Source organism: Vombatus ursinus, unplaced genomic scaffold (genome assembly GCF_900497805.2).
Source record: "Vombatus ursinus unplaced genomic scaffold, bare-nosed wombat genome assembly UNPS02014793.1, whole genome shotgun sequence".
NCBI classification, from domain to species: domain Eukaryota; kingdom Metazoa; phylum Chordata; class Mammalia; order Diprotodontia; family Vombatidae; genus Vombatus; species Vombatus ursinus.
The window spans coordinates 9,692,911-9,717,248 of NW_020954571.1; the positions used below are offsets into that span (position 1 = coordinate 9,692,911).

The 24,338-nt window shown below is 39.2% G+C and overlaps 1 protein-coding gene across 3 annotated transcripts in view; it reads right to left on the reverse strand.

The window, feature by feature from the left end:
* Positions 1 to 24,338, reverse strand: part of USP20 (ubiquitin specific peptidase 20) — a 50,660-nt gene that overhangs the window by 10,612 nt on the left and 15,710 nt on the right. For all 3 annotated transcript variants that reach the window (XM_027869344.1, XM_027869346.1, XM_027869345.1), the window contains 9 exons: positions 20,061 to 20,114; positions 18,727 to 18,789; positions 17,780 to 17,911; positions 17,208 to 17,304; positions 17,026 to 17,095; positions 16,156 to 16,269; positions 14,139 to 14,217; positions 669 to 1,101; positions 171 to 308 (listed from right to left, as the gene is read on the reverse strand). In XM_027869344.1, the coding sequence (XP_027725145.1) occupies positions 171 to 308; positions 669 to 1,101; positions 14,139 to 14,217; positions 16,156 to 16,269; positions 17,026 to 17,095; positions 17,208 to 17,304; positions 17,780 to 17,911; positions 18,727 to 18,789; positions 20,061 to 20,114 (1,180 nt within the window). The remainder of the gene's footprint in view (positions 1 to 170; positions 309 to 668; positions 1,102 to 14,138; positions 14,218 to 16,155; positions 16,270 to 17,025; positions 17,096 to 17,207; positions 17,305 to 17,779; positions 17,912 to 18,726; positions 18,790 to 20,060; positions 20,115 to 24,338) is intronic.

Genomic DNA, 24,338 nt, shown 5'->3' on the forward strand with positions numbered 1-24,338 from the left:
CCTCCCAATCTTGAGGAGTTGTTTATACGATGAATCTGTACAAATTTAATATCTTTTTCTCGACCTATATCAGAGATGATACTAACGCGATGCTACTACCTCCAGTAATAATACTAGACAACGATATTACAGACAGCCCCTCTGCTTTCATTTCCTCCTGCAGCTAGTACCTTTCTTGAGTACATAGGATGGTCCCACTCTCACAGGGCTAGAGCGAGGCGGGCTGCTCGCCAGCTTGGAATGTGCCTCATGGTGGACAGGGCTGCATGGGCGGGAGGAGCATCGCACATATGCATCGTTATCCGGCTCTAGGAAGAGAAAGAGGCCAAGCTGTGAGCCAAAGGACTTCCGCAGCTATTTCAGAGGCAGTGCTGCCTACAGATCCATCAGCTGACAGTGTGCCTGAGGGGGAAGAGAACATACTCTTGTGCCATAAGTAGAATCAAACCATAGCTCCAATTATTTTCCCAAATTAAATACTACCACATCAGCTGCTCTCAACTCTACATCACAGGTTGCCTTTCCCACCACCACCGTGGGAAAAGCAATACCTCTTTAGGGTGGTGGATGCCACAAACATATGGTGTTTCACCTTTCCAACTGAGGTTTCTCTTCCCTCTGCACCATCCCTGTCAGAAACAGAGGAGCTCTGGGCTGTGCATCTGTACCTGGTGTCCTACACGGGCTGGTGGAACGTGGAGAGGGGAGGGCTTCAGTGGGGCGATCATCGATGGCGGTGATGGTGGTATCAACATCTGCGTCCTCATCAACTTGCTCAGAATGAGTTCGCTGGTGGCCCCAGGAGAATTTTCTGTCCTTCATCCTCTCCTTCTCTGAAATCCCCCTGCCCGCTTCATCCTGGATCAGCAACTCAGTCTCTGCCAGGGTGCTGCCCATGCCCACCCCTCTGCCTTGCCCATCCCCCTCACCCCTATCACTGCTGGAGTCACAGGAGAGGAATTCATCCTCTGAAGGGCTCCGGTCGCCCTCCCGCTTCTCTTCCGAGTCACTGGAGTCAGAGTCCTTCATGTCAGCTGCCACTGGCTCCTTGAGCTCTTCATGTAGCTGGTCCATCAAACAGCGCAGGAACTCTTGGGTGTCCTGCCAACCAAGAACAACAGTGAACACACTAGGTTTCCTTGAGATACCAAGAGATGATGCTAGGGTTCAGTGGGGCTCATGAGGACAATTAGTGTTAAAAGCCACTCTGGGAGAGGATTCTGGGAAGATGGCGGAGTAGGTCAGAAAATTTCAACCTCTCAAGATCTTCCTCCACAAAACAGGGCCAACACAGAGCAGTGAAAACAAAGAAGAGTAGGGGCAGACAGGGGTCCTCTTGGGACAATTTGAGAAGACCTGAAGAAAAATCGCAGGACTAGATTTCTTCCTTGTGAAGAGTAAATACCTTGTGAAGAGTTAAAAAAGAAAGGCTAGGGTCCATTTTAACAACAAGAAGCAAGCCCTGAGGTTAGTCAGTTCCAGCCACAGAAACTTTTACCCCCAGGACTATGAGGAGAGTTGGGCATCTGACCTGGGTAAGACCTAGGGAACCTCTGCTGACAAGGAATGCCATACTCAACTGTGCTGTGGCCAGGCAAGAAGAAACCAGCACCCGCAGACATAGTGGGTTGGGACACTGCTGCCTGGGGGACTTACAGAGGTCTTGGTTTGAGTTCAAGGTCAGAGGGGAGAACTGAAGAGGATCAGAGACCAGAGGCACCATCTCCCATACCCCAGGACTAGAGGTAATTATAAAAACTAAATTATTACAAAAAAAAAATGCACAGGCAAAGGAGAAAGAATCCAACCATAAAGAACTACTATGGGAATAAAGAAGACCAGGGTTCATCTTCAGAGGAGGACACTGGAGCAAAGAAACTCTCTTCTACCCCAAAGAGTAATGTCAAATGGTCACCTGCCCAAAAAAAATTCACTGAAGAACTTAAGAAAGACTTTAAAAATCAAGTGAGAGAGATTGAGGAAAAATTAAAAAGAAAAATAAGAATAATACAAGAAAAACAAGATGATTATGACAAGAAAGTCAACCAATTAGAAAAACAGATCCAGAATCTTAAGGAAGAAAATGACTCCTTGAAAATCAGACTTGGGCAAGGGGAAGCTAGCAAAGTTACAAGAGATGAAGAAATAAAAAAAAATATATATATAAAGAATGAAAAAACAGAGAATGTTTTTGCATTAGAACAAGAGGGGAAAGTAGAAATAGAAAAAATCCACCAATCCACCGATCACCACCTGAAAGAGAACCTACAAGGAGAACTCACAGGAACATTATAGTAAAATTCTGAAACCCCCAAGTCAAGGACAAAATATTACGAGCAACAAGGGAAAAAAACCCAATTTACATATGACAGTACCACAATTAGAATTACACAAGACCTAGCGTTGGCAACACTAAAAGACAGCAGGTCTTGGAACACTATATATCAAAGAACAAAAGAACTGGGCCTCTGGCCAAAAATATCATACCCAGAAAAGTTAAGCATAATTTTGAATGAAAACAAAAAATGGACATTTGATCAGCTGTCAGACTTTCAGAACTCTGTTAAAAAACAGCCCTGAACTCAATAGAAGACATACAAGAGCCAAAAGAAATACAAGGTACATGCCAATGACCAATTACAAAGGACTAAATAAGGATAGAATGTTTACCTTTAATGTGTGAAAATGTAAAACCTATGTCTAAGATTGTTACTAGTAATTAGGTAGCTTATAAGAAAGATTGGGGTAGACCTGAGTATGATACAATTTCAAAAAGTAAAACCACTCAATAACAGCTAAAAGAGTAATTATCTTATACAATATAAGGTGCAAGAGGAAGAACCAGTACAGAGGAATTAGATGCAGGAGCGGGGCTGGTAGTTCTGGAAACCTACTCTCACCAGGAATGGGTTTAAGAGGGGAAAATTCATATACATGTAAAAGAGTACAAAAGTCTTCCAAACTTAGAAAGAAATAAAATCCTAAGGGGATAGGGCGGGGGGAAACTAATGGAGGGATCTTTCCAGAGGAGAGTGAGGGAATAGGTTAAAAGGTGGATGTAGAAGGGCCTTTAGATTGAGGGGAATGGGGAGATAAGGGAGGGAGCTTGAGAGGGGAGGGTGAGGGAATAGGTCTAAAGAGTCTACAAAAGAGTGTTTAGATTTAGGGAAATGGGAAGACAAGGGAGAAATTGCTAGAGTAGGGGTAGGTTAAGTAATAGGAGGGCAAAGGAGCAGGTAGGAGAGAGGAAAAAAGATGCACAAACAAAAATAACATTAGGAGTAGAATCTCTTAGGGCAGTACATGTTTATATATGTATGTATGCATGTATATATGCATATGTGTGTACGTGTATGTATATGTCAATACCTATATATAAGCATTTCCATGCTCAATTGTAACCTTGGGGTGACAGGTAGGGGGAAGGAAGGGGGGAAAAAGAACAAAATAAAACGTGTACAGCAGAGAACAAAAGAAAACCTAAGGAAGCAAAGAAAAGATGGAGAGCTTTCAACATAACGCATGGTATTTAATATATAGGTTTTCTTGAAATAAGTTATTGCTATATATTCTGAATCTTCTCCTATGTTCTGCTGTGCACATGACAGGTTGTTGTTTCTTATTTTATATTTAAGTTTATAATGTTTCTTTTTCTTTTCTTATTATGTATTTAAGTTTTAGTATTTGTCTAAAATTAAAAAAATTTTTTAAAAGCCACTCTGCCTCTTCAGGGTTCCTGAATCTGCCAAGGAGGGCCATACAATAGCTAGTGCTAACCTGGCAACCCAGAGAAATAAGTTGTAAACAGAGCAGCTCAGAAACAAACTGATGGCCAGGATCCTTAATCTTTCAAAATTCCTAAGTGAAACAGCAATTGTAGGGAGGAAAACTGGGTCTGCATTTATTTTCTTTTGAGGAAACTTACTGTTATGAAGAGTAATATTTTTAAGTCACTTGACTAACGTTAAGGATGGGAGGAGGTGTGTAATCCATCAGGCTACATGGAAAGGTGATTTAAAGACCCAGAGTGTCCTAGAACTTGTCTCTACCCCACAAATCATGACCCTGGAGAAAAAAAAAATTTTTTTTACCAGAGTCCTGAAATGTTTAATACAATAATTCAAATTCATCCAAGTATTTAATAAGTACATACATGCTTAGCAGAGACTTTTTCTACATCTCCTTCAAAACTTGAAGGTAAAACTAAAATTAAATATTCAGACAAGGGTGGGGAAAGCAAAGAACTCCCTAAGGGAGGGAGATGAGGCTTAATGGGCATAAGCAGGTACGGTTCTACCAGGCCTAGCTTCTCCTTGGGGCATGAAGAACTATGTCCCTTTCCTGTGGCCTCAGTGGGGGACAGAGAAACGGCTACAGCTCCTCACTTTACTGGCTCGTTAATGGGGGTTGAAAAGGAGAGGGGTGTTAGAGAGGGCACTGCTCAAGCCTATGGGGAGCCCAAAAGCAGCAACCAAGTTCAAAGATTCCCCAGTATCACTACAGACACAAACTCAGACTGAACCATTACCACCAAGCATGTGGTGAGCATGCTGACGGCTCTTTTCTCCATTCAAGCAGTGAAAATTGCAGGCCATGAGGCAGGTAAAAGTCAGGGACTTGAACCAAATGAAATGTCATCTCAGTTACAGTTTGGAGAACGTTTTGATGCTTTGGCTGCCACTATAGCCCTAACGCTGGAGTCAGACAGCCTTAAAAGCTGCTTATGCTCATTGCTGCCATCTCCCCCCACTCACTTCTCAGCCACTCATCATCTGACTTCTAACCTCATCACTCAATTCAAAGTCACTGAGGACCTCTAAATTACCAAATCTCAAGGTCTTTTTTCAATTCTCCTTTTTTACCTCAACATAGCATTTGAGACTGCTGACCACCATCTCTTCCCAGGGTCTTTCTTCTCTCGGAATTTCATGATTTGTCTAACTGCTTCTTCCTAGTTTCCTTTGCTGAATCTTCATCCATGTTTCACAGTGAACCCTTCAATTCTTTCCAACACCACCACTCCATGCACTAGCCACACTCTCCTCCCTTCCCCATCTTGACTCCTTAGCAAACCAGCTTCAATTCCACACTGTCCTATTCTCTCAAGTTCCTTGTCCCCCTTATCCTATCAAAGATCTTGCCAGGCTAAGCCTCAGGCCTGGATCTCTCCCACACCCACACCCACAGTCACACCTTGGCTTCTATTCTGCTGCCAAAGAAAACTGGAGAAATGCGTGAAACTGTGCAAACCGGATTCACTACAAACAGACGTGGAGGGCACAAACCTGGGATCATACCACCTTAGAAGCAGGCCTGAGACCTAGTGGTGAAAGCAGCAGAACATAAATGACTGAAGCTCAGGCCAGTCATCTTCCCCAGAGATACACGGAGCTCAGCTTTAACACAGGCTGGAAAAATGAGCAAACAAAGAAACAAACAAAAAGGAATCTGACCATAAAAAAGCTTTTATGGTGACAAGGAAACTCAAGACACTAACTCAGAAGATAATGACTTAAAAACATCCACAAGCAGAGCCCCCCAAAGAAAAATGAAGTTTGGACAGAAGCCCAACAAGAACTCTTAGAAGAACTAAAGAAAGAGATAAAAAAAGATTAAAAAAATCAAATAACAGAGGAAAATTGGGAAAAGAAATGAGAGCTTTCAAGAAAATGATGAAAAGAAAATTAACAGCTTGACTTTAAAAGAGGCACAAAAAATACTGAAGAAAACTACTCCTTAAAAATCAGAACTGGAGCCAAGATGACAGAATAAAGACAGAGATTTGCCTGATCTCTCCCAAATTCCCCTCCAAACAACTTCAAAATCAGGCCTCAAAATGAATTCTGGAGTGGCAGAACCAACAAAAAAATGGGGCGAAACAATTATTCGGTCCAAGACAACACAGCAAGTCAGCATAAAAGGCTTCTCTCATTGAAGTGAGAGGAGAGTGTGGTCCAGCATGGGCCATGTCCCAGCAGCAGGCCTTAGGGACAACTGAAGTGGCAGTGGTGGCTTCTGGAGTTCTCAGCCCACAGACAATAAGAAGGTCGGACAACTGGTCAGAAGGAGGTTACAGGGGACCCTCTGCTGGGACCGAGTGCAGGACTCTGTTGTATTGCCCATATGCAGTGCTGCGTCACAGTCCCAGGGTGAGGAGGAGCACTACAACACTAGAATGTGGGGCTACAAGGTAGTGGGGACCCTGGTCACATTTCCATAGCAGAAAAGAATACTTGTGGTCACTCACAGACCACAGCACAGGCCAGGAGAGCAGTGACCACACCCCTCCTTAGATCATACTAACTTGGAAGAAATGAAAACTTAAAGATCCCCAAATGGCCTAATGGGAAAAGATGTACAAAAAAAATCACTGAAGAAAAGAACTCCATAGAAAGTAGAATCAGCCCAACTGAAAAGCTCATTGAAGAAAATAATTGCTTAAAAATTAGAACTGGGCAAATAGAAACTAATGACTCCATTAGACATGAAGAAATAACAAAACAAAATCAAATGAATGAAAAAATAGAAGAAATGTGAAATATTTCATTGGAAAAACAAATGACCTGGAAAATAGATCAAGGAGATATAATTTATGAATTTTTGGACACAAATTTATGACACAAATAATGGTGATACCTAAACCAAGAAGAGCAAAAACAGAGAAAGAAAACTATAGACCAATTTCCCTAATGAATTTTGATGCAAAGCTTCCAAATAAAATACTAGCAAGATTACAGGAACATATCACAAAGATCATACACTATTACCAGGTGGGATTTGTAACAGGAATGCAGGGCTGCTTCAATATTAGGAAAACTATCAGTATAACTGACCACATCAATAACAAAAAAAAAAAAAATCATAAGGTTATCTCAATAGATGCAGAAAAAACTTTTTACAAAATACAACATCCATTCCTATTAAAAACACTAGACAGCATAGGAATAAATGAAGCTTGCTGTAAAATGTTATGTAGCAGTTATCCAAAACCATTAGCAAGCATTACCTGTAATGGGGATAAGCTGAAGCCTTCCCAGTAAGATCAGAGGTGAAGCAAGGATTATCACCACTATTATTTAATACTGTACTAGAAATGCTAGCTATAGCAATAAGAGAAGAAAAAAAATTGAAGGAATTAGAATAGGCCATAAGAAAATAAACCCATCACTCTCTGCAGATGATAGAATGATATTCTTGGAGAATCCTAGAGAATCAACTAAAAACTTAGTTGAAATAATTCATAACTTTAACAAATTTATAAAATAAACTCACATAAATCATCATTTATATATATTTATATATTTATTTATATTTATATACATATTTATACATATTACCAGCAAAGTCCAGCAGCAAGAGATAGAGAAATTCCATTTAAAATAACTGTAGACAATATAAACTACTTGGAAGTCTATCTGCCAAGACAAACCCAGGACCTAGATGAATACAATTACAAAATACTTTTCACACAAATAAAGTCGGATCTGAACAACTGGAGAAATACCAGTTGCTCATGGTTAAGTTGAGTCAATATAATAAAAATGACAATTCTACCTAAATTAATTTAGTTATTCAGTGACATACCGATCCAACTATGAAAAAAATTATTTTGCAGAGCTAGAAAAAATAACAAAATTCATCTGGAAGAACAAAAGATCAAGAATATTAAGGGAATTAATGAAAATAAAAATGAAGGAAGGTGGCATAGTTATACCAGGTCTGAAACTGTATTACAAAGCAGTAATCATAAAAACAAAAACAAAAACAAAAACAAAAACAAAAAACTTATACTGGTTAAGAAATAGAGTGGTAGATCAGTGGAATAGATTAGGTACACAATAAACAGTAGCAAATGACAAGAGTAATCCCAAGCTTTTGGGACAAGAACTCACTATGACAAAAACTACTGGGAAAACTGGAAAGCAGTTTAACAGAAACTAGGTATAGACCAACACATCACACCAAATACCAAGATAAGGTCAAAATGGGTACATGATTTAGACATAAAGGGTGATACCATAAGCAAATTAGGGGAGCATGGAATAATTTACCTGTCTGATAAATGGATAAGGGAAGAATTTATGACCAAATAAGAGATAGAGAGCATTACTAGATGTAAAGTGGATAATTTTGATAACATTAAATTAAAATGCTTTTGCACTAACCAAATGCAGCCAAGGTTAGAAGGAAAGCAGAAAACTGATGGGAAAAAAAACATGGAAAAAAAAACAAGGAAAGCAGAAAACATGATGAAAAGACTTTTACAGCAAGTTCTCTGATAAAGGCTCATTTCTCAAATATATAGAGAACTGAGTAAAATTTATAAGAATATAACTCACTCCCCAATTGATAAATGGTCAAAGGATATGAACAAACATTTTTTAGATGAAGAAATGAAAGCTATTTATAGTCACGTCAAAAAATGCTCCAAAGGACTTGATTAGAGAAATGCAAATTAAAATAACTCTGAGGTACCACCTCACACCTATCATATTGGTTAATATGATAGAAAAGGAAAATTATAAGTTGGAGGGGAAGAGGGAAAATTAGAACACTAATGCACTGTTGGTGGAATAGTGACCTGGTCCAGCCATTCTGGAGAACAATTTTAAACTACACTTAAAAGTCTAAAAAACTGTGCATATTCTTTGACTCAGCAATACCATTACTAGGTCTATATCCCAAAGAAATAAAAAGGAAAAGGACCTATTCATACAGAAATATTTATAGCAGCTCTTTTTATGGTGGTAAAGAACTGGAAATTGAGAGAAAGCCCATCAACTGGGGAAGGGCTGAACAAGTTGTGGTATATGATTGTGACAGAATACTATTGTGCTATAAGCAATGATGAGTAGGATGCTTTGAGAAAAACCAGGAAAGAATTACATGAACTGATGCAGAGTGAAGTAAGCAGAACCAGGAGAACAGTGTATAAAGTAACAGCAATACTGTACAATGACCAACTGTGAATGATTTAGCTATTCTCAGCAACACAATAATCTAAGACAATTCTGAAGGATTCATGATGAAAAATGCTATCCTCCTCCAGAGAAAGATCTGATGGAGTCTGAATGCAGATGAAAGCATACTTTTTTAAACTTTATTTTTCTTGTTTTTTTTTTTAATCTTTGTTTTCTTTCTTTTTTTTTTTTTTTTTGGTAAGGCAATTGGGGTTAAGTGACTTGCCCAAGGTCACACAGCTAGTACAAAATTAGCTGAATGGCAGAAAGGATCTAAAAATACTGAAGAAAATTAACTCCTTAAAAACCAGAATTGGTCAAGTGAAAGCATTAGCTTTCTCCACGAAACATCAAGAAAAAAATAAAATAAATTCAAAAGACTGAAAAAAATAGAAGAAAACATGCAAAATCTCATAGGAAAAAGAACTAGCCTGGAAAATAAATTGAAGAGAGCTAAGTTAGGAATTATTAGACTACCTAAAAGCTGATTTAAAAAGAACCTAGACATTACATTTTGAGAAATTATAAAGGAAAACTGCCCAGGCTAGGTGGTGCAGTGGATAGAACACTGGCCCTGGATTCAGAAGGACCTGAGTTCAAATCTGGCCTCAGACCAAACACTTGACACTTACTAGTTGTGTGACCCTGGGCAAGTCACTTAACCCCAATTGCCTAAAAATAAAAAAATTAAAAAAAATAAAATAAAAAAAAACCAAAAACTGCCCAGATATCTTTGAACAAGAGGGCCAAAGTAGAAACTGAAAAAAAACATACCAGTCTTCTCCTCAAAGAAATACTAAATGAAAACTCCCTGGAATATTATAGCCAAAATCCAGAGCTCCTGGGTCAAGATGAAAATACTGCAAGCAGTCAGAAAGAAATCACTTAAATACCACTAAACCACAGTCAGAATCACACAAGATTTAGTAGCTACAACTATGTAAGAATAGAGGGCTTGAAATATGATTTTCTGGAGGAAGATTACAACCAAGAATAATCTACTCAGCAAAACTGAGCATAATCTTACAGAAGGGAAATAAGCCATTTAATGAAATAGAGGACTTTTAAGTATTTCTGAAAAAAGTGCTGAATAGAAAATTTGACATTCAAACACAAGACTCAAGCATAAAAAGGTAAAAATGAGTGAGAAATCAGAAGGGATAACTGTTTACATTCCCATATCAAAGGACTGATACATGTAACCCCCCAGAACATTATCATTATTAGGGCAGTTAAAAGGAGTCTACTTAGAGGGCACAGTTGTGAGTCTATTATGTTAGAATGATCTCAAAAGGAAAACGGAGAAGAGGGAGAGGATGAATGGGGGAAATTATCTCACATAAGTGAGATACACAAGGAAGTTTTTACAATGGAAGAGATAATGACAAGGGGGAGTGAGCAATGCTTGCATCTCACTCTTATCTGAAACAGTTTAAGGACAGAAGAGTACACACACACACAAAACAAAACAAAAAAACACAACACACATGCACATAAGCACACCTGCGTATCGAAATTCATCCTATTCAGTAGGAAAGTAGGAGAACTAGGGTCAAAAGAAAGGGGTGGGAGTGATAAGAAGGAAGGGTAGATTAAAAGAGGCAGTGGTCAGAAACAAAAAAGACTTTTGAGGAGGGAGAGGGTTAAAAAGAAAGGAATAAATAGAAGAGAATAAGATGGAGGGAAATACATGGTTAGTAATCATAACTGTGAATGTAAGTGGGATGAACTCACACACAAAAGAAAAGGGAATTTAGCAGAATGGATTAGAGAACAGAATACCACAATGTGTTGCTTACAAAATACACTTGAAACAGAAAGACACACTCAGAAGTAAGATAAGGGGTTGGAGCAGAATCTATTATCCTTCAGCTGAAGTAAAAAAGAGAGCTAACAATAATAATCCCAGGCAAACTAAAAGCAGAAACAGACTTAATTAAAAGAGATATTCAGGGAAATTACATTTTACTAAATGACACCACAGAAAATGAATTAACATTAATGCTGAACATATATGCACCAAATGGCATACATTCAAATTCTTGAAAAGTTAAATGAATTACAGGAGCAAACTGATAGTAAAACTATACAGGGGTGCAGTAGATAGAGCTCTGGCCTTGGAGTCAGGAGGACCTGAGTTCAAATCCAGCCTCAGACACTTGACACTTACTAACTATGTGACCCTGGGCAAATCACTTAACCACAATTGCTTCACCAAAAACAAACAAACAAAAAAAACTATATAGTATGGGACCTCAATTTACCCCCTTTCAGACCTAGATAAATCTAACCACAAAATAAACAAGAAAGAAGTTAAGGAGATGAACAGAATTTTAGAAAAGTTTTCTGCTGTGCATAGTATATTCATAAAAACTGACTATATATTAGAGAATAAAAACCCCACAAATAAATGCAGAAAAGAAGAAACATTAAATACACTCTTTTCAGATCATAAGGAAATAAAATTTACATTCAATAAAGGGCTGTGGAATCAGAGATTAAAAATTAATTGGAAACTAAATAATCTAATTCCTGAAGAACAAGTGGGTCAAAGAACAAATCATAGAAACAATCAATAATTTCACTGAAGATAATGACAACAATGAGACAAGGGACCAAAATTTGTGGGATGCAACCAAAGTAGTACTTAGGGCAAAATCTATATCTCTAAATGTTTATATTAATAACAGAGAGAAAGTGTAGATCAATAATGCATGCAGGGTATTAAATTAAAAAAATCTAAATCAACAAATTAAAAATCCCACATTAAACACTAAAGTAGAAATCCTAAAAAAAACAAAGGAAAGATGAATAAAACTGAAAGCAAAACAAATATTGAACTAATAAATAAAACTAGGAGCTATTTTTATGGGGGGAAAATTCCAATAAAATAGATAAGCCACTAGTTAGATTTTTTAAAAAAAGAAGATAAAATTACTAGTATCAAAAATGAAAAGGGTGAATGCACAACCAGTGAAGATGAAATTAAAGCAATTACTAGGTGCAATTTTGTCCAGTTCTATGCTAATAAAAATAACAATCTAAATGAAATGGTTGAATATCTACAAAATATAAATTGTTCAGGTTTATAGAACAGAAAAAGAGAATACTTAAATAACCCTTTCAGAAAAAGAAACTGAACAAAAGCCATAAATGGGCTCCATTAAGATTTAAAAAAAAAAACAACCAAAAAACAACCCAGGACCAGATGGATTTCCAAGTAAATTTTGCCAAATATTTAAAGAACAATAATTCCAATACTATATAAACTATTTGAAAAAAAATAGGAATTATGCTAAATTCCCTGTATGACACAAAGATTATTTTGATACCTAATCCAGTGAAAGCAAAAAGAGAGAAAGAAAAATATAGACCCAATTTCCTTAATGACAATGGAAGCAAAAATTTTAAAGCAAGATTATAGCAATATATGATGAAGCTCATACACAATGACTAGGCTGGAGACTGAGGTGATATCCATCACATGGAGAATAGATGAACAAGTTATGATACATGATTATGATGTAACACTATTGTGCTGGAAGAAATGATGAAGGGGATGGTCTCAGAAAAACCTAGATAGACTTATATGAACTGATGCAAAATGAAGTGACTAGAAGAACCATGTGATGTATAAAAAGTTTGAGAGACACAGTTTCTGGGCAATTAATCATTTTATTAATAATGCTAGCCTATTATTAATAAAAGGATAGTCATTTGACCATCTCTCTTAGACATGAAACCCAGTCAATGCTTATATGCCCTTGGAAGAGTAGGTGTTTTTGAAGGTGAAAATTAACTCTGATTTGTTAACAATGAGAATGAATATTATAATTAGAGGTGGACCTATTCTACCAAGAGTCTGGGGTACATAACTTTGATCACTCAATTTTGGTCAAAGAGAATTATCTGTATCCCTATCAACCATCTGACAAAAGGGAAAATCCACATTTTTCCAGACCTACCTGAGTGAAACACAATGGGCTGGAATCCATCAATTCACCTAACTTTATCTTTTGAACAGATCTAAGTTCTCTCTCTCATTATCAGCCAGGCACTTCAAAGCCTACCTAAGTAACCTACAGGGGCTGATTTCTGAATGAGGAAGTAGAAAATGGGAAAAACCTTGATCCTAATTCAATTAGCTATTAAATATGAGAGAAATGATTTCTCTCAAGCTCAAGAACAATGTACACAGTTTATAGATATATTGTAATGATAATTAACTATGAAAGACTTAAAAACTCTTATCAATACAATGATCCACAATAATTCCAAAGAACTTATCATGAAAAATGTTATCCACTTCCAGACTGAGAACTCATGGTCTCTGAGCAGCATTTTTTTTCCTTTATTTTATTTGATTTTTTTTCCCAACATGGCTAATATGAAAATGTTTTGTGTGACTTCATATGTATAAGGGGTGTCATATTTCTTGCCTTCTCAATGGGTGGGGGAGAAGTGAGGGAAGGAGAAAATTTAAAACAAATAAAATTTTTTTTAAAGGAGGAACATCTACAAGAGGCCTTTTTCAATCCCCCCAGCTGCTAGTATTCTCCACTCCAAGGTTACCTTCCATCTACTCTTCATGTATTTTATATGTACATGATATCTTCTCCATTAGAATGGACTATTTTTGTTTTTGTTTTTTGTTTATGTATCCTAAGTGCTTAGCACAATGCCTAGCAAATGTTGTTAAGTCCATTAGTCATGTCTGATTCTTTGTGATGCCATTTAGGGTTTTCTTGGCAAAGACACTGGAATGGTTTGCCATTTCCTTCTCCAGCTCATTTTACAGATGAGGACACTTGAGGCAGAGTTAAGTGACTGACCTAGGGTCACACAGTTAATAAGTGTCTGAAGCCATATTTGAACTCAAGTCCTACTAATTCAAGGGCTGGCACTTTATCTACTGCACCACCTAGCTGCCTTGGCCTACCTTCTATGTGCCTAGCATATAGTAAGCACCTAATAAATGCTTGATTGGTTTCAATGCTTTTACAAATTATAATGAGCTAATTTTGTTCTATAGTTTTAAAAAGAAAAATAATTTGTGTTTTGGTTCAGGATTCAACCACTTAGTGATGTTCATATTCTATTTCTTAATCCTAAGTTTGTTAAAGACCTTGGACTAATCACATATCATAGGCCTTACACTGGACTCCTCATACGGCCTACCTGCTGGGCATAACCTCGGAACATGGGATTGACCAACTTGATTCCATGGGACAGACTGGTAGGCACCACATAGCTTGGCCTATGGAAAAAGAAGATACATTTTTCATCTTGCTGCCTGTAGGACAATTCAATCACTCAGAACAAGACAGGGCCAGGAGCCATACAAGTCTGCATGTGGAGATATATTTGTCTTTAATGGAACAATCTAAACAACATCTTCTCAGCCAGGCTGTATTGGCAGCAGTGAACAGTGTGAGCCAAAAGAAGGACAACATTAGGGCTCTCTTTAAATTACTGAAGAGCTCATGCCTGCAGTTTAAGGACTTTGAGGTCCCAGGACAAGCATACTGTTTTGGACCATTCAGACCTTCGACTCTCCTTGGGAAGTCAGTTCTACTTTAAGGCCTTCTGTCTATAAATTCAATCAACATTGATCTTGAGGCTCCAGTCTCCAGTTAGCCCTACTGACATACTTATAACGAATCATTTTTAAAAATACTGGCCCAAATCAAAGTGAAGTAACTTTGGGCAACCATCTGACCTGTGGTCTTCACTTTCTCTGTAAACTAAGGTCCCTTCTAGCTCTTGACAACCAATGATTTATCTGTACCCCATGTTCCTTATTTGAGCTCTGTATAGTCACAAAGAAAGATGAATGGCATACCTATTCACTATGCTATTTGCCTGATCCTCTAAGACATATTAACACGCCTAATGAAGCCAGAGGCTTTTTAGAGACATATCTGACTTTCTCAAATCCCATCACAAATATTATCACCCCCATTTTACTTTATTTTTATTTATTTTTTTTTAATCACCCCTATTTTATAGACAAGGAAAGTGAGGCTTTGGCCTGATCTCCCAGTTAGCAAATGTTAAAGCCTGGCTCCAAGCACACTCATCTTTATACTAACTACATTGTTTGTTCTTTCTCACACAAAGTATCAACTATTATCAGCAGCATCAAAGAAACATGAATAAGTGACTGAACTTTTTAGTATCAGTTTATGGCCAAGTAATAATGATGATTAACATATTAATTATAACTAATAGTACCTGTCATCTATAGTGCCTTAGAATGTGCAAAATCCTTTACATTTGGGTATTGTTGTCTCCATTTTAGAGATGAGGAAACTGATCCTTAGAGACATCTTTTTTTGGGGGGGGGGGGTTAGGCAATGGGGTTAAGTGACTTGTCCAGAGTCACACAGCTAGTGAGTGTTATGTGTCTGAGGCTGGATTTGAACTCAGGTCCTCCTGAATCTAGGGCCGGCACTCTATCCACTGCACCATCTAGCTGCCCCTGAGGCTTAGAGACTGGACCATGGTCACAAAGGTATTACAGGTCAGTGGCAAAATCTGAATGAAGGTCTTCTGAACTCAAAGGCCAGTACTCTGACAACTACAACAGAACACTTCTCTGCAGTGAAGGAGTACAATACACAGGGATTTCCCTGGGAGTTCCCATAAATTTCCCCCCAAAAAACCTGCGATTTCGTCAGATTTCATAAGGAGCTACCAGTGATGGAATATCCAAGTCCCTCAATCTAGGCAGTTCGTTATCTGTTCTGCAACTTGTGGTCTTTGAGGCCTGCCTAGGGCACTGAGGGGTTCAGTGGTTTGCCTACAGTTACATGTCCAGTATGGGCCAGCTCTCCCTGACATTGAGGTCAGCTCTCTTTAAATTACTGAAGAGCTCTTGACTATGGCTTAAGGGCTTTTAGTTCCCAGGACTTGGGTCTGGTTTTTGTCCCTTTAGAGCTTTGATTTTTCTTTGGAAGACAAACAGCTCTACTTTACAAAGCTGTCCTGTCCCACCAGGAAGTTATTCGAAGGAAGTGACTTGAATCAAGAAAAACGGAAAAATGACAAAATTCCACCCACCTTGGAGGCTACCATAGAGCCAAGTCTTAGCCAACTCAACTTGACACAGCGATGTCAAAAAAAAAAAACTCAACATACATTGAGGAGCTACTTTTTCTCTCCACTCATTTGACTGAGTTAGAAACACACTCACCGCTTCCTGTGCCAGACCTCTGAGACTAGCTTCTGGTAACTTTTGCATAAGGCTGGTTTCTTGTCAGTTCGCACCAGTCCTCCACACTCCAAGAAGAACTGGGTCAAAGGAGGACTAGAGAGGAAGTAAAAACAAACGAGAGAATGATGAGGAAGAACACATGTGAATTCACCAAAGAAATGCATGGTAGGATTAGCAGGAAACCCCACAGCACAGTGTGATGGGAAGATTTCAGGTCGCAGTAATTCTATGCTCAAGTTGTGACTCTGGAAAAAACTAACTGTGACCTTATGAGGAGTGAGATCTGAGGCTGCAGAGCCAGCAGGAGGCTGCTGCAATAGGCCAGGTGAAAAGTGATAAGTCACCACGTGAACTAAGGCGGCAGTTATAAGAGCAGAGAGAAGGGAATGGATGAAAGGCATGCCATGGAAGTAGAACTGAAAAGATTTGGCAAAAGACTAGATATGTGGACTGAAGGGGAATGAGGAGTTGAGGATATTTATTTACAAGAGATCACCCTCTCCTCTGAGTCAGAAGAAGTCCTCCCCAGAAGAGCAGCGCCTGCTGGTGCCAGCATGACGAAGCTCTAAAACCCCAGGGGAGGATAACCAAGAGGATTCTCAATGACAAACTAAATTTCACAGCCTCTTCCCAGTTAGTTCTATTGCCATTCTAACTCCTTCAGATCTGAGCTCTGTGGACCTTATGTTTCCTCCCAAAGGAGCTCTATGGCCATGTCCTGTTGGAATATTTCTTTATAGAGTGCTACCTCCACCACACACTTAGGTCTTCATTTGTTTCTTTGCCCAGTGCCTTGGAGTGGCCCTAACCTAATCTCCAACTATCTCCCCAGGTGGCCTGATCACTCACCAGTTAGACAGCGCCTGCAGGGCTGCATTCATGTAGCAGGAATTCCCAAGGTTTTTCAAACCAGTCAGGCCTACAGAAGCAGGAAAGGGATGAAGGAGGGATGTGAGAGTTTTGAAACTACAAGGACACACTCATGTTCAGACTCAAAGTAAGTGGCTCTGTTCTTTCAAGTGGGCCATTACCTCGAGGTTTCAGGTCATCATCCTCAGACTCAGATTCCCCCTCGTCAGCCACTGCAATAGGGACAGCTTTCAAAGGATGAGAAGGCAATGGAGTCTCCTACATGAAAGACCCAGAGGAAAACATCAGCAGCACAGAAGGAAGCCATAGATATGTGTGTATCCATACACAATCTATATATATATATATATATCCATTCACACACTGAGACGAAAGCCTTAAATGTAAACACTCACTAGAAAGAGATGAAAAAGTAAGTTAATTTGCTTAGCAACATCTCCAAAAAGCTCAGATATCCTAGGAAAGTTAGGGACAGGCAGTATGTCTGCCAGAAAGGGGAATTCAGGCCCAAAAGAAATTACATACCCAAGATCACACTTTGAATGTATACACACAAGAATGCAACTTAAATTTCCAGTGTTTAGTGCCATGTTTTATCCAAAGCACTAAGGTGCCCTTTGGGCTGAAAAAGAGCCAACTCTTCTTAAAAAGAGTAATGTTGGGGCAAGTTGCAATGCCTAGAACACAGGAGGTACTAGAGAAATATTTGCGGACTGAATAGTGTAAGACTCACTTGCTCTGAGAACTTGGATGGTGGAGATGGTGGGTGTGCTGCAACCCTCTGATTCAAGAATACTTCCTTTTCACAAGCATAACACCATATACGGAAGGTGGTGAGGTTCACAGTCAGGTTGTGCTTTTTGACCTAGGAAGCCAAAGAGTAGTTTAACAGTCATATAAAGATATGAGCCTGAAGGACTTCCAGCTGGATGGACTCCTCCTACAGCCCAGATCTCTATAACTGCTAATAAAAGATTTGGTAAACTCCTTGGACAATTTAGTGATTGAGGGCTGTTTTCTTTCCTCCCCACTCAGTTAGAGGAGCCTGTAGGGCAAAGTTTCCCAAACTTATTTGGCCTATCGACTCCTTTAAAAAAAAAAAAAATTACTCAGCACCCCCCTGGAAATCTACTCTCTTTAACCCTTCAATGGTTTTCTTTTTTTAAATTTGCATAATTTCAAAAAAATATAAAATATTTTCTTTAAAAATGATCGATTTAATGATTTATTATAAATATGTCGGTTTTTTTCCTGCAATGAAATTTTGATGAGACAATATTGTATCATGTAACCATATGGTATTGGATTATAAACAAGTCATTACATGCACATATTCCTGCCGATGCATGCTGGACTTCCTGAAAACGCACAGCTTGCTTGTTAAGACCTGTTGGCAGACTTGACCACTGATTGGTTATAACTTGAATTTTGTGTATTTATTTGGAAAATAATGTAATTACTACAACTTTAACTCTGTTATGCAACAGATGATACATGTACAAATGGTTTTTCAAAATTTTCTTCTCTTTTCTTCTTTCCTTATGCTTCCCCTGCCCCCTTATTTTTATTCAAGGCCCCCCAATTGCATTCAAGGCTACTAGTGTTCCCCTGGATTGTTCCAGTGCTCCTCAAGGGGCTGTACTGCCCATTTTGGGAACCTATGTGTAGAGGAAGTTTCACCTGTGCATGAATGGTGCTATGGTCAGCAAAAGATTCCCCACATCCAACATAAGGGCAAGCAACCTAGGAGGACAGAAAAGGAAATAAGAGTTAGTAGAAGCAAATGCTAAGCAGCTTACAAAACCCAGACCAAATAAATAGCTTCATCTTGAATGACAGATACAGCATCTAGGCCACTACTACACTCCTTCCCAACTTTCTCCCAATACAACCCTAAATTGGACACTGTGGAGATTTTTTGACCTCAAAGTCTAAAAGTGAACTAAAATTGGGAATATCTAATTATCTCAAGATGAAGTACATGTGACAGTGATTCTACAAAAAGAGCTCTTTCAGCTTTAGGCGCTTCATGGCCCTTTCACAGACAATAACTACCACATCCCCTACAGTGAAAAAGGCAACAGCTGCCCCCCTTGTAGAGTGGCTACATTTTCATTGTATAAGAAGGAGGAGATGCCCTGCTATGGTCCTCAAGGCAGGCCTTTTCTAACCATTTTATCTCCATTACAAGAGCTTTCTCATTCCCTATTCTACTTCCTGTTTTGCCACAGGAGAGTGGAAATGTCTTTTTCTAAGGATCTGACCCTTGGTTTGTGATCTGGGATTGGGAACCAATCCCCAGAGAATCAGAGAAACTTCCTAATTCTGGAATATTCCCTTTATAGACAGCAGAGAAAACAGACACCTAGTGTTAACCAAGGGGTGAGTGGTTTCAAATTTTTGTACTTGATGTTATTTATTGGTCTTTTTTCACCTTCAATTTTCTTTTTACTTTGCCTGAGTTTATGCTATTCCCCATACCTAGAATCTCCTTCCCAACTCCCCCAAATCTTACTGGCCACTTCAAAGGCCCAACATGAATCCCATTTGCTACACAAAGCTTTCTACAAGCACTCCAATCTGAAGATTGATCTTACCTTCCTCAGTACTCCTGTACCACTCATCTGTACCTCTCAGTTGGCACTTAATCATATACTGTTCTTTACTTTTCAAGGGGCTGTCTCAATGAAATTACAAGTTCATTTCTTATCACTTTCTATACTCTTCACAGGCCTAGCAAGGCATGTGCACACAGCTGGAGCTCACAATCTGGTCGACTGGCGAAAATACGAGGGTAAAACACTTTCTGAGGAGCTTCCCATCTTTTGGAGCAGAGCTGTGAATAAGTAACATCATGTGCCCTGAATTTCCTGTCCTCTGGTGCCCTCTTGACTTGGTTTCTGAGAACTACATCTTAGATGTTGGAACCCATTTTCTATTCAAAGACTTTAGGGAGATGGCCTAACCTAAGCTGTGGACATCACTGGCCCATGGAAAACCCTGAGGTGTTTTACCTGGAGACAGGCCCAGAGGTTCGGTCCTTCTGCTCCACAGGACTGGCAAGTCCCCTTTGTCCATGCAAAAGAAAAAGAATCTCTTTTGAGAAGGATACGGGAGTCACCTTGGGGCTTCTGCTTAAGTCTACGACTGACCCAGAAATTTTCCAGGTTTTGGGTGAGTCAGTGCAGGTTTATAAACTGCCATCACTTCTGTTGTTCACTAGTAAAAAATACCCAATTTCTCACTTTAAATGTCTGCAAATCTCAGCCAAATGAAATCCCTCAGACCTGTCAACACGAAAGCTCTGAACTTTCCCACCAGCACCCCGATATTCAGATTATGCACAGCTCCACAGCCCCAATACCTGCAATCCAAGAATGACCTGCGACTCTAGACCTGAAACATCCTGAGAGGAAGAGGAACTCTACAGAAGCCCCAGCCAACAGATCCATCCTCCAGAGTCAGTGGAGAGTTGGGCCACAGAACATAAGAACTGTAAGGGACCTTATAAATCATTTCTTCATTTTATAGAGGAAACTTGGGTCTAGAGAAAAGAAGCAACCCATCCAGTTGAGTCAGTGGCAAAGCCAGACCTAAAGCCAGGGCTCTTGATGTCCTGGGAAAGGCTCTTTCCACTATGATGCCTTCCTAATCATCTCATGCATTGACACCTCAGTCTTACACTTTATACCAAACTTCTACGATCATGCATCCCTAACACTAAAAAATGTTACGTGCATCTCAATGTGCACATATTTACTTCTTTATTATACTAATAATTTTAAACATTATAAAACTTATGCGAAGATAAAATTTTTTTAAAGGATGAAATAAAGATTAATATTTGATCCTAGAGTCAAAAAGAAGCCACTGAAATTTATTGAGTAAATAAGTGACACAATCACACCTGAACTTTAGGAAAATAATTCTGGGGGCTATGTAGGAGGATGGATTGGAGTGGGGTAGAGATCTGAGGATGGGAGACCAATTAGGAGACAACGAAATAGTCTGGGAAAGAGGTGATAAGGGCCTAAACTGAGGTGGTGGCAGTATAAGTGGAGACACAGCAATCTGCCTGAAACTACCCAGAGGGGCACATGCCTGTTGCAGAAGAAGAGGTTGGGAGCTTGCCAAGAAGAAGGAATGGGAGAAGTTTTAGGGGGAAAGAGTAGATATTGAGGTACTGAAGACCCAAGATGGATGGTAGTATGGAATCCATCTTCTTAACCTTCAAATGGTTAATCACATAATCCTGGGGGTCAGGTCAAAACCCTCTTTGGATACCACTATTGCATAGCATTTATTGAGTACTTGCTTTGTACCACACACTTGCTAAGCACTAGGGATACAAAGAAAGGCAAAAACCTGGTTCCTGCTTTTAGGGAGTTCAGACTCTCAAGGGAGACACAAGATGCAAATAACTACATACTACTCAGATATAGATGTGTTTATGTCTATATGCATATATATATATATATACACATGCATTTACTCACATTATAAATGGAAGGTAGTATCAGTGGACGGAATGAGCACTGAGGGAAAGGGAATGGAAAGGCCTCTGAAGGTAGGATTTGAGCCAAGTCTTTAAGGGTGAGCATTCCATGTATGGAAGATAGCCAATGAAAAGGCACGGAGTTGTGACATCAAGTGTTATGTGCAAGGACTGGCAAGAAGGCCAGTGTCACTAAATCACAGCATACATGGAAGGGAGGAAAGTATAAGAAGACCAGAAAGCAGGTATAGGACAGGTTAAGTGCTTTAAATGTCAAACAGAGGATTTGAGGTTTGATCATAGAGGGAGGTAACAGGGAGCCACTAAAGTTAAATATGCAATAGAGAGACGTGCGTATTAGGAAAATCTCTTTGGCAGCTTAGTGTAGGATATAATGGACTAGAGTGGGAAGAGACTTGAGGCAGGGAGAGCCACCACTAGGCTATTGCAACAGACCAGGCATGAGGTGGTAAGAGCATGCACCAGAGTGGTGACATTGTCAGAAGAGAGGATCTCTTACGAGAGATGGTATGAAGGTAAAATCAACAGGTCTTGGGACAGAATGGACCTGGGGGGCTGAGTGTGCAGAACTGAGGACAAAACCTGAGTTGTATGTCTGTGTGACTGGAGGGTGGTATTGCTCTTGATAGTAATAGCAAAGTTTGGAAGAGGTGGTGGGGGTTGAATAAAATGAGTTCAGTTTTGGACATGATTTTAAGATGTCTATAGCACATCCAGTTTGAGATGTCCAATAGGCAGCTGGAGATGAGTAACTGGAGGACAGCAGAGAGGTCAGGGCTGGATAAACAGATTTAAGAATCATCGGTAGAGAGATGATAATTAAATCAATAGGACCTGATGAGATCACCAAGTAATGCTATGACAAGTCTGGATATGTAGGCTGAGTTTGAGTGAGAAGGCAAGAGAGACAATGAGATATCAAACCTGGGAACTAAGAGGATGGTAGTGTCCTCCACAGGAACAGGGAAGCTGGGAAGGGAATGGTGTTTGGAGGAAAAAGAGAATGAGTTCAGTTTTGGACATGTTGCATTTGAGACACCTATGGGACACCCAGTTCAAATAATAGTTATGATGATGATGATAATAATAATAATTAGCATTTATATAATGCCTACTATGTTCCAGGTACCATGCTTAGTGCTAAACATTATCTCATTTGATTCTCACAACAACCCTGGGAGGTAGGTGCTATTTTCTCCATTTTATAGTTGAGGAAACTGAGGAAAACAGAGGTTAAGTGATTTGCTTATGGTCACACAACTAGGATATGTCTGCAGCTAGATTTGAACTCAGGTCTTCCAAACTCCAGGCCCAGTTCTCTATCCATTTTACCACCCAGATGCCCCAAGATGCCCAATGGGCAGATGCTGATTCAAGACTAAGGAACCTTCATAAAGAAGGATCCATTAGGTAAGGATAGGTATATGCTGCCAAATGGGAAGTACCCAGGAGTAGGATTTGATTAAAGGAACCTAAAAAGAATAAGCCACAGATTAATAAAAACACATAGGCTTTAATTTTGACAGAGGGGCAAACATTTCTGTTATAAAATTGCACGTCTTATTATGTGTCTCCAGAAGCTAATGATGGAGGATATGGCTGGCTGTGTGATCCGTTCATCTTTTTAAAAAAAGGAACTTTTATGTTTCTAGACACCTTATAGCAGAGGCATCAAATAAAAAGCCCAGGCTGTACCAGATAAAAATGTCATTAGGAAATAAGTTAACAAAATGAATAAAAACACAACACAACATAGATAGTGTTAATATGTGGTTTTCTAAGTCAATATGTAGCCAGCAGGGATCCTTACTTGTTTAGTGGCCCCCATTTCTATTTGAGTTTGATACCACTGCTGGATGGCCTTACAGCAAAAACATAAGATAATGCACACAGTGCCTTTATTTTAGAGGTGGAGACAGTGAGGGGTTCAGAGAGGGTAAGGTGATCAATTCAAAGTTGAAGAGTCAAGTGGAAACAAAAACAATGTCGGTGGCATAGTTCCCAGTCCCAGCCTAAGTTTCCTCTTCCACAATTCCTCCACTGCATCCCTCATGAATTCTGAGAGAAATTCTAGATCCCACCCAGGTTTTCATCGTAGGACTCAGAGTTATTTTTTCTTTGATTAGTTTTAAAGACTATAAAACATGTAAAAACCAAAATCTAAGAAAGTATCTGAAAAAAAAGCCCTGAGATTAAAAGGGATGGTTAGAAAACAGTCACTAAGTTGGCAATCATTGATTAAAGGGATCCTTAATAAGTCTGGCCTTGAAGGAAATTTTTTTAAATGTTCTGTTTCGGGGGCAGTTCATGCTGCATAGAGTAGAAACATAGACACCAGTGATTCTCAACTGCTCTGGAATTTTAATGGTCTTTATAACTTGCTTGATTTCACACCATACTTTTCTCCTCTGAGTGTTTTATTATTTAAAGTTAATTTTGCTTCAAGAATTTCATGACATTCTTGAAGGTAAATAGGGAAGCTCTAGGAGTGTCCGGGATACCAGAAAAGATAATTGGAGCAGGACACTCTAGTTATGTCCCCTCTGACTACATCATACCTCGTGACTACTGCTCTCTCATGCTGCTGTCTCCTTTGTACTCTACACTTCCTCACTGTGCTCTCTTTCAGATATCATAGAACCTTCTCTCCTCCTCATCTCTTTCTGGCCAAGATTTTGCCCCCACTTCTGTCACGTATGGAAAAGCCTCTCTCGTCTGTGTCTCCATTTGCTTTTTCCTGAGAAAAAGATGGAGCACTGCGTCAATGAAAACTACA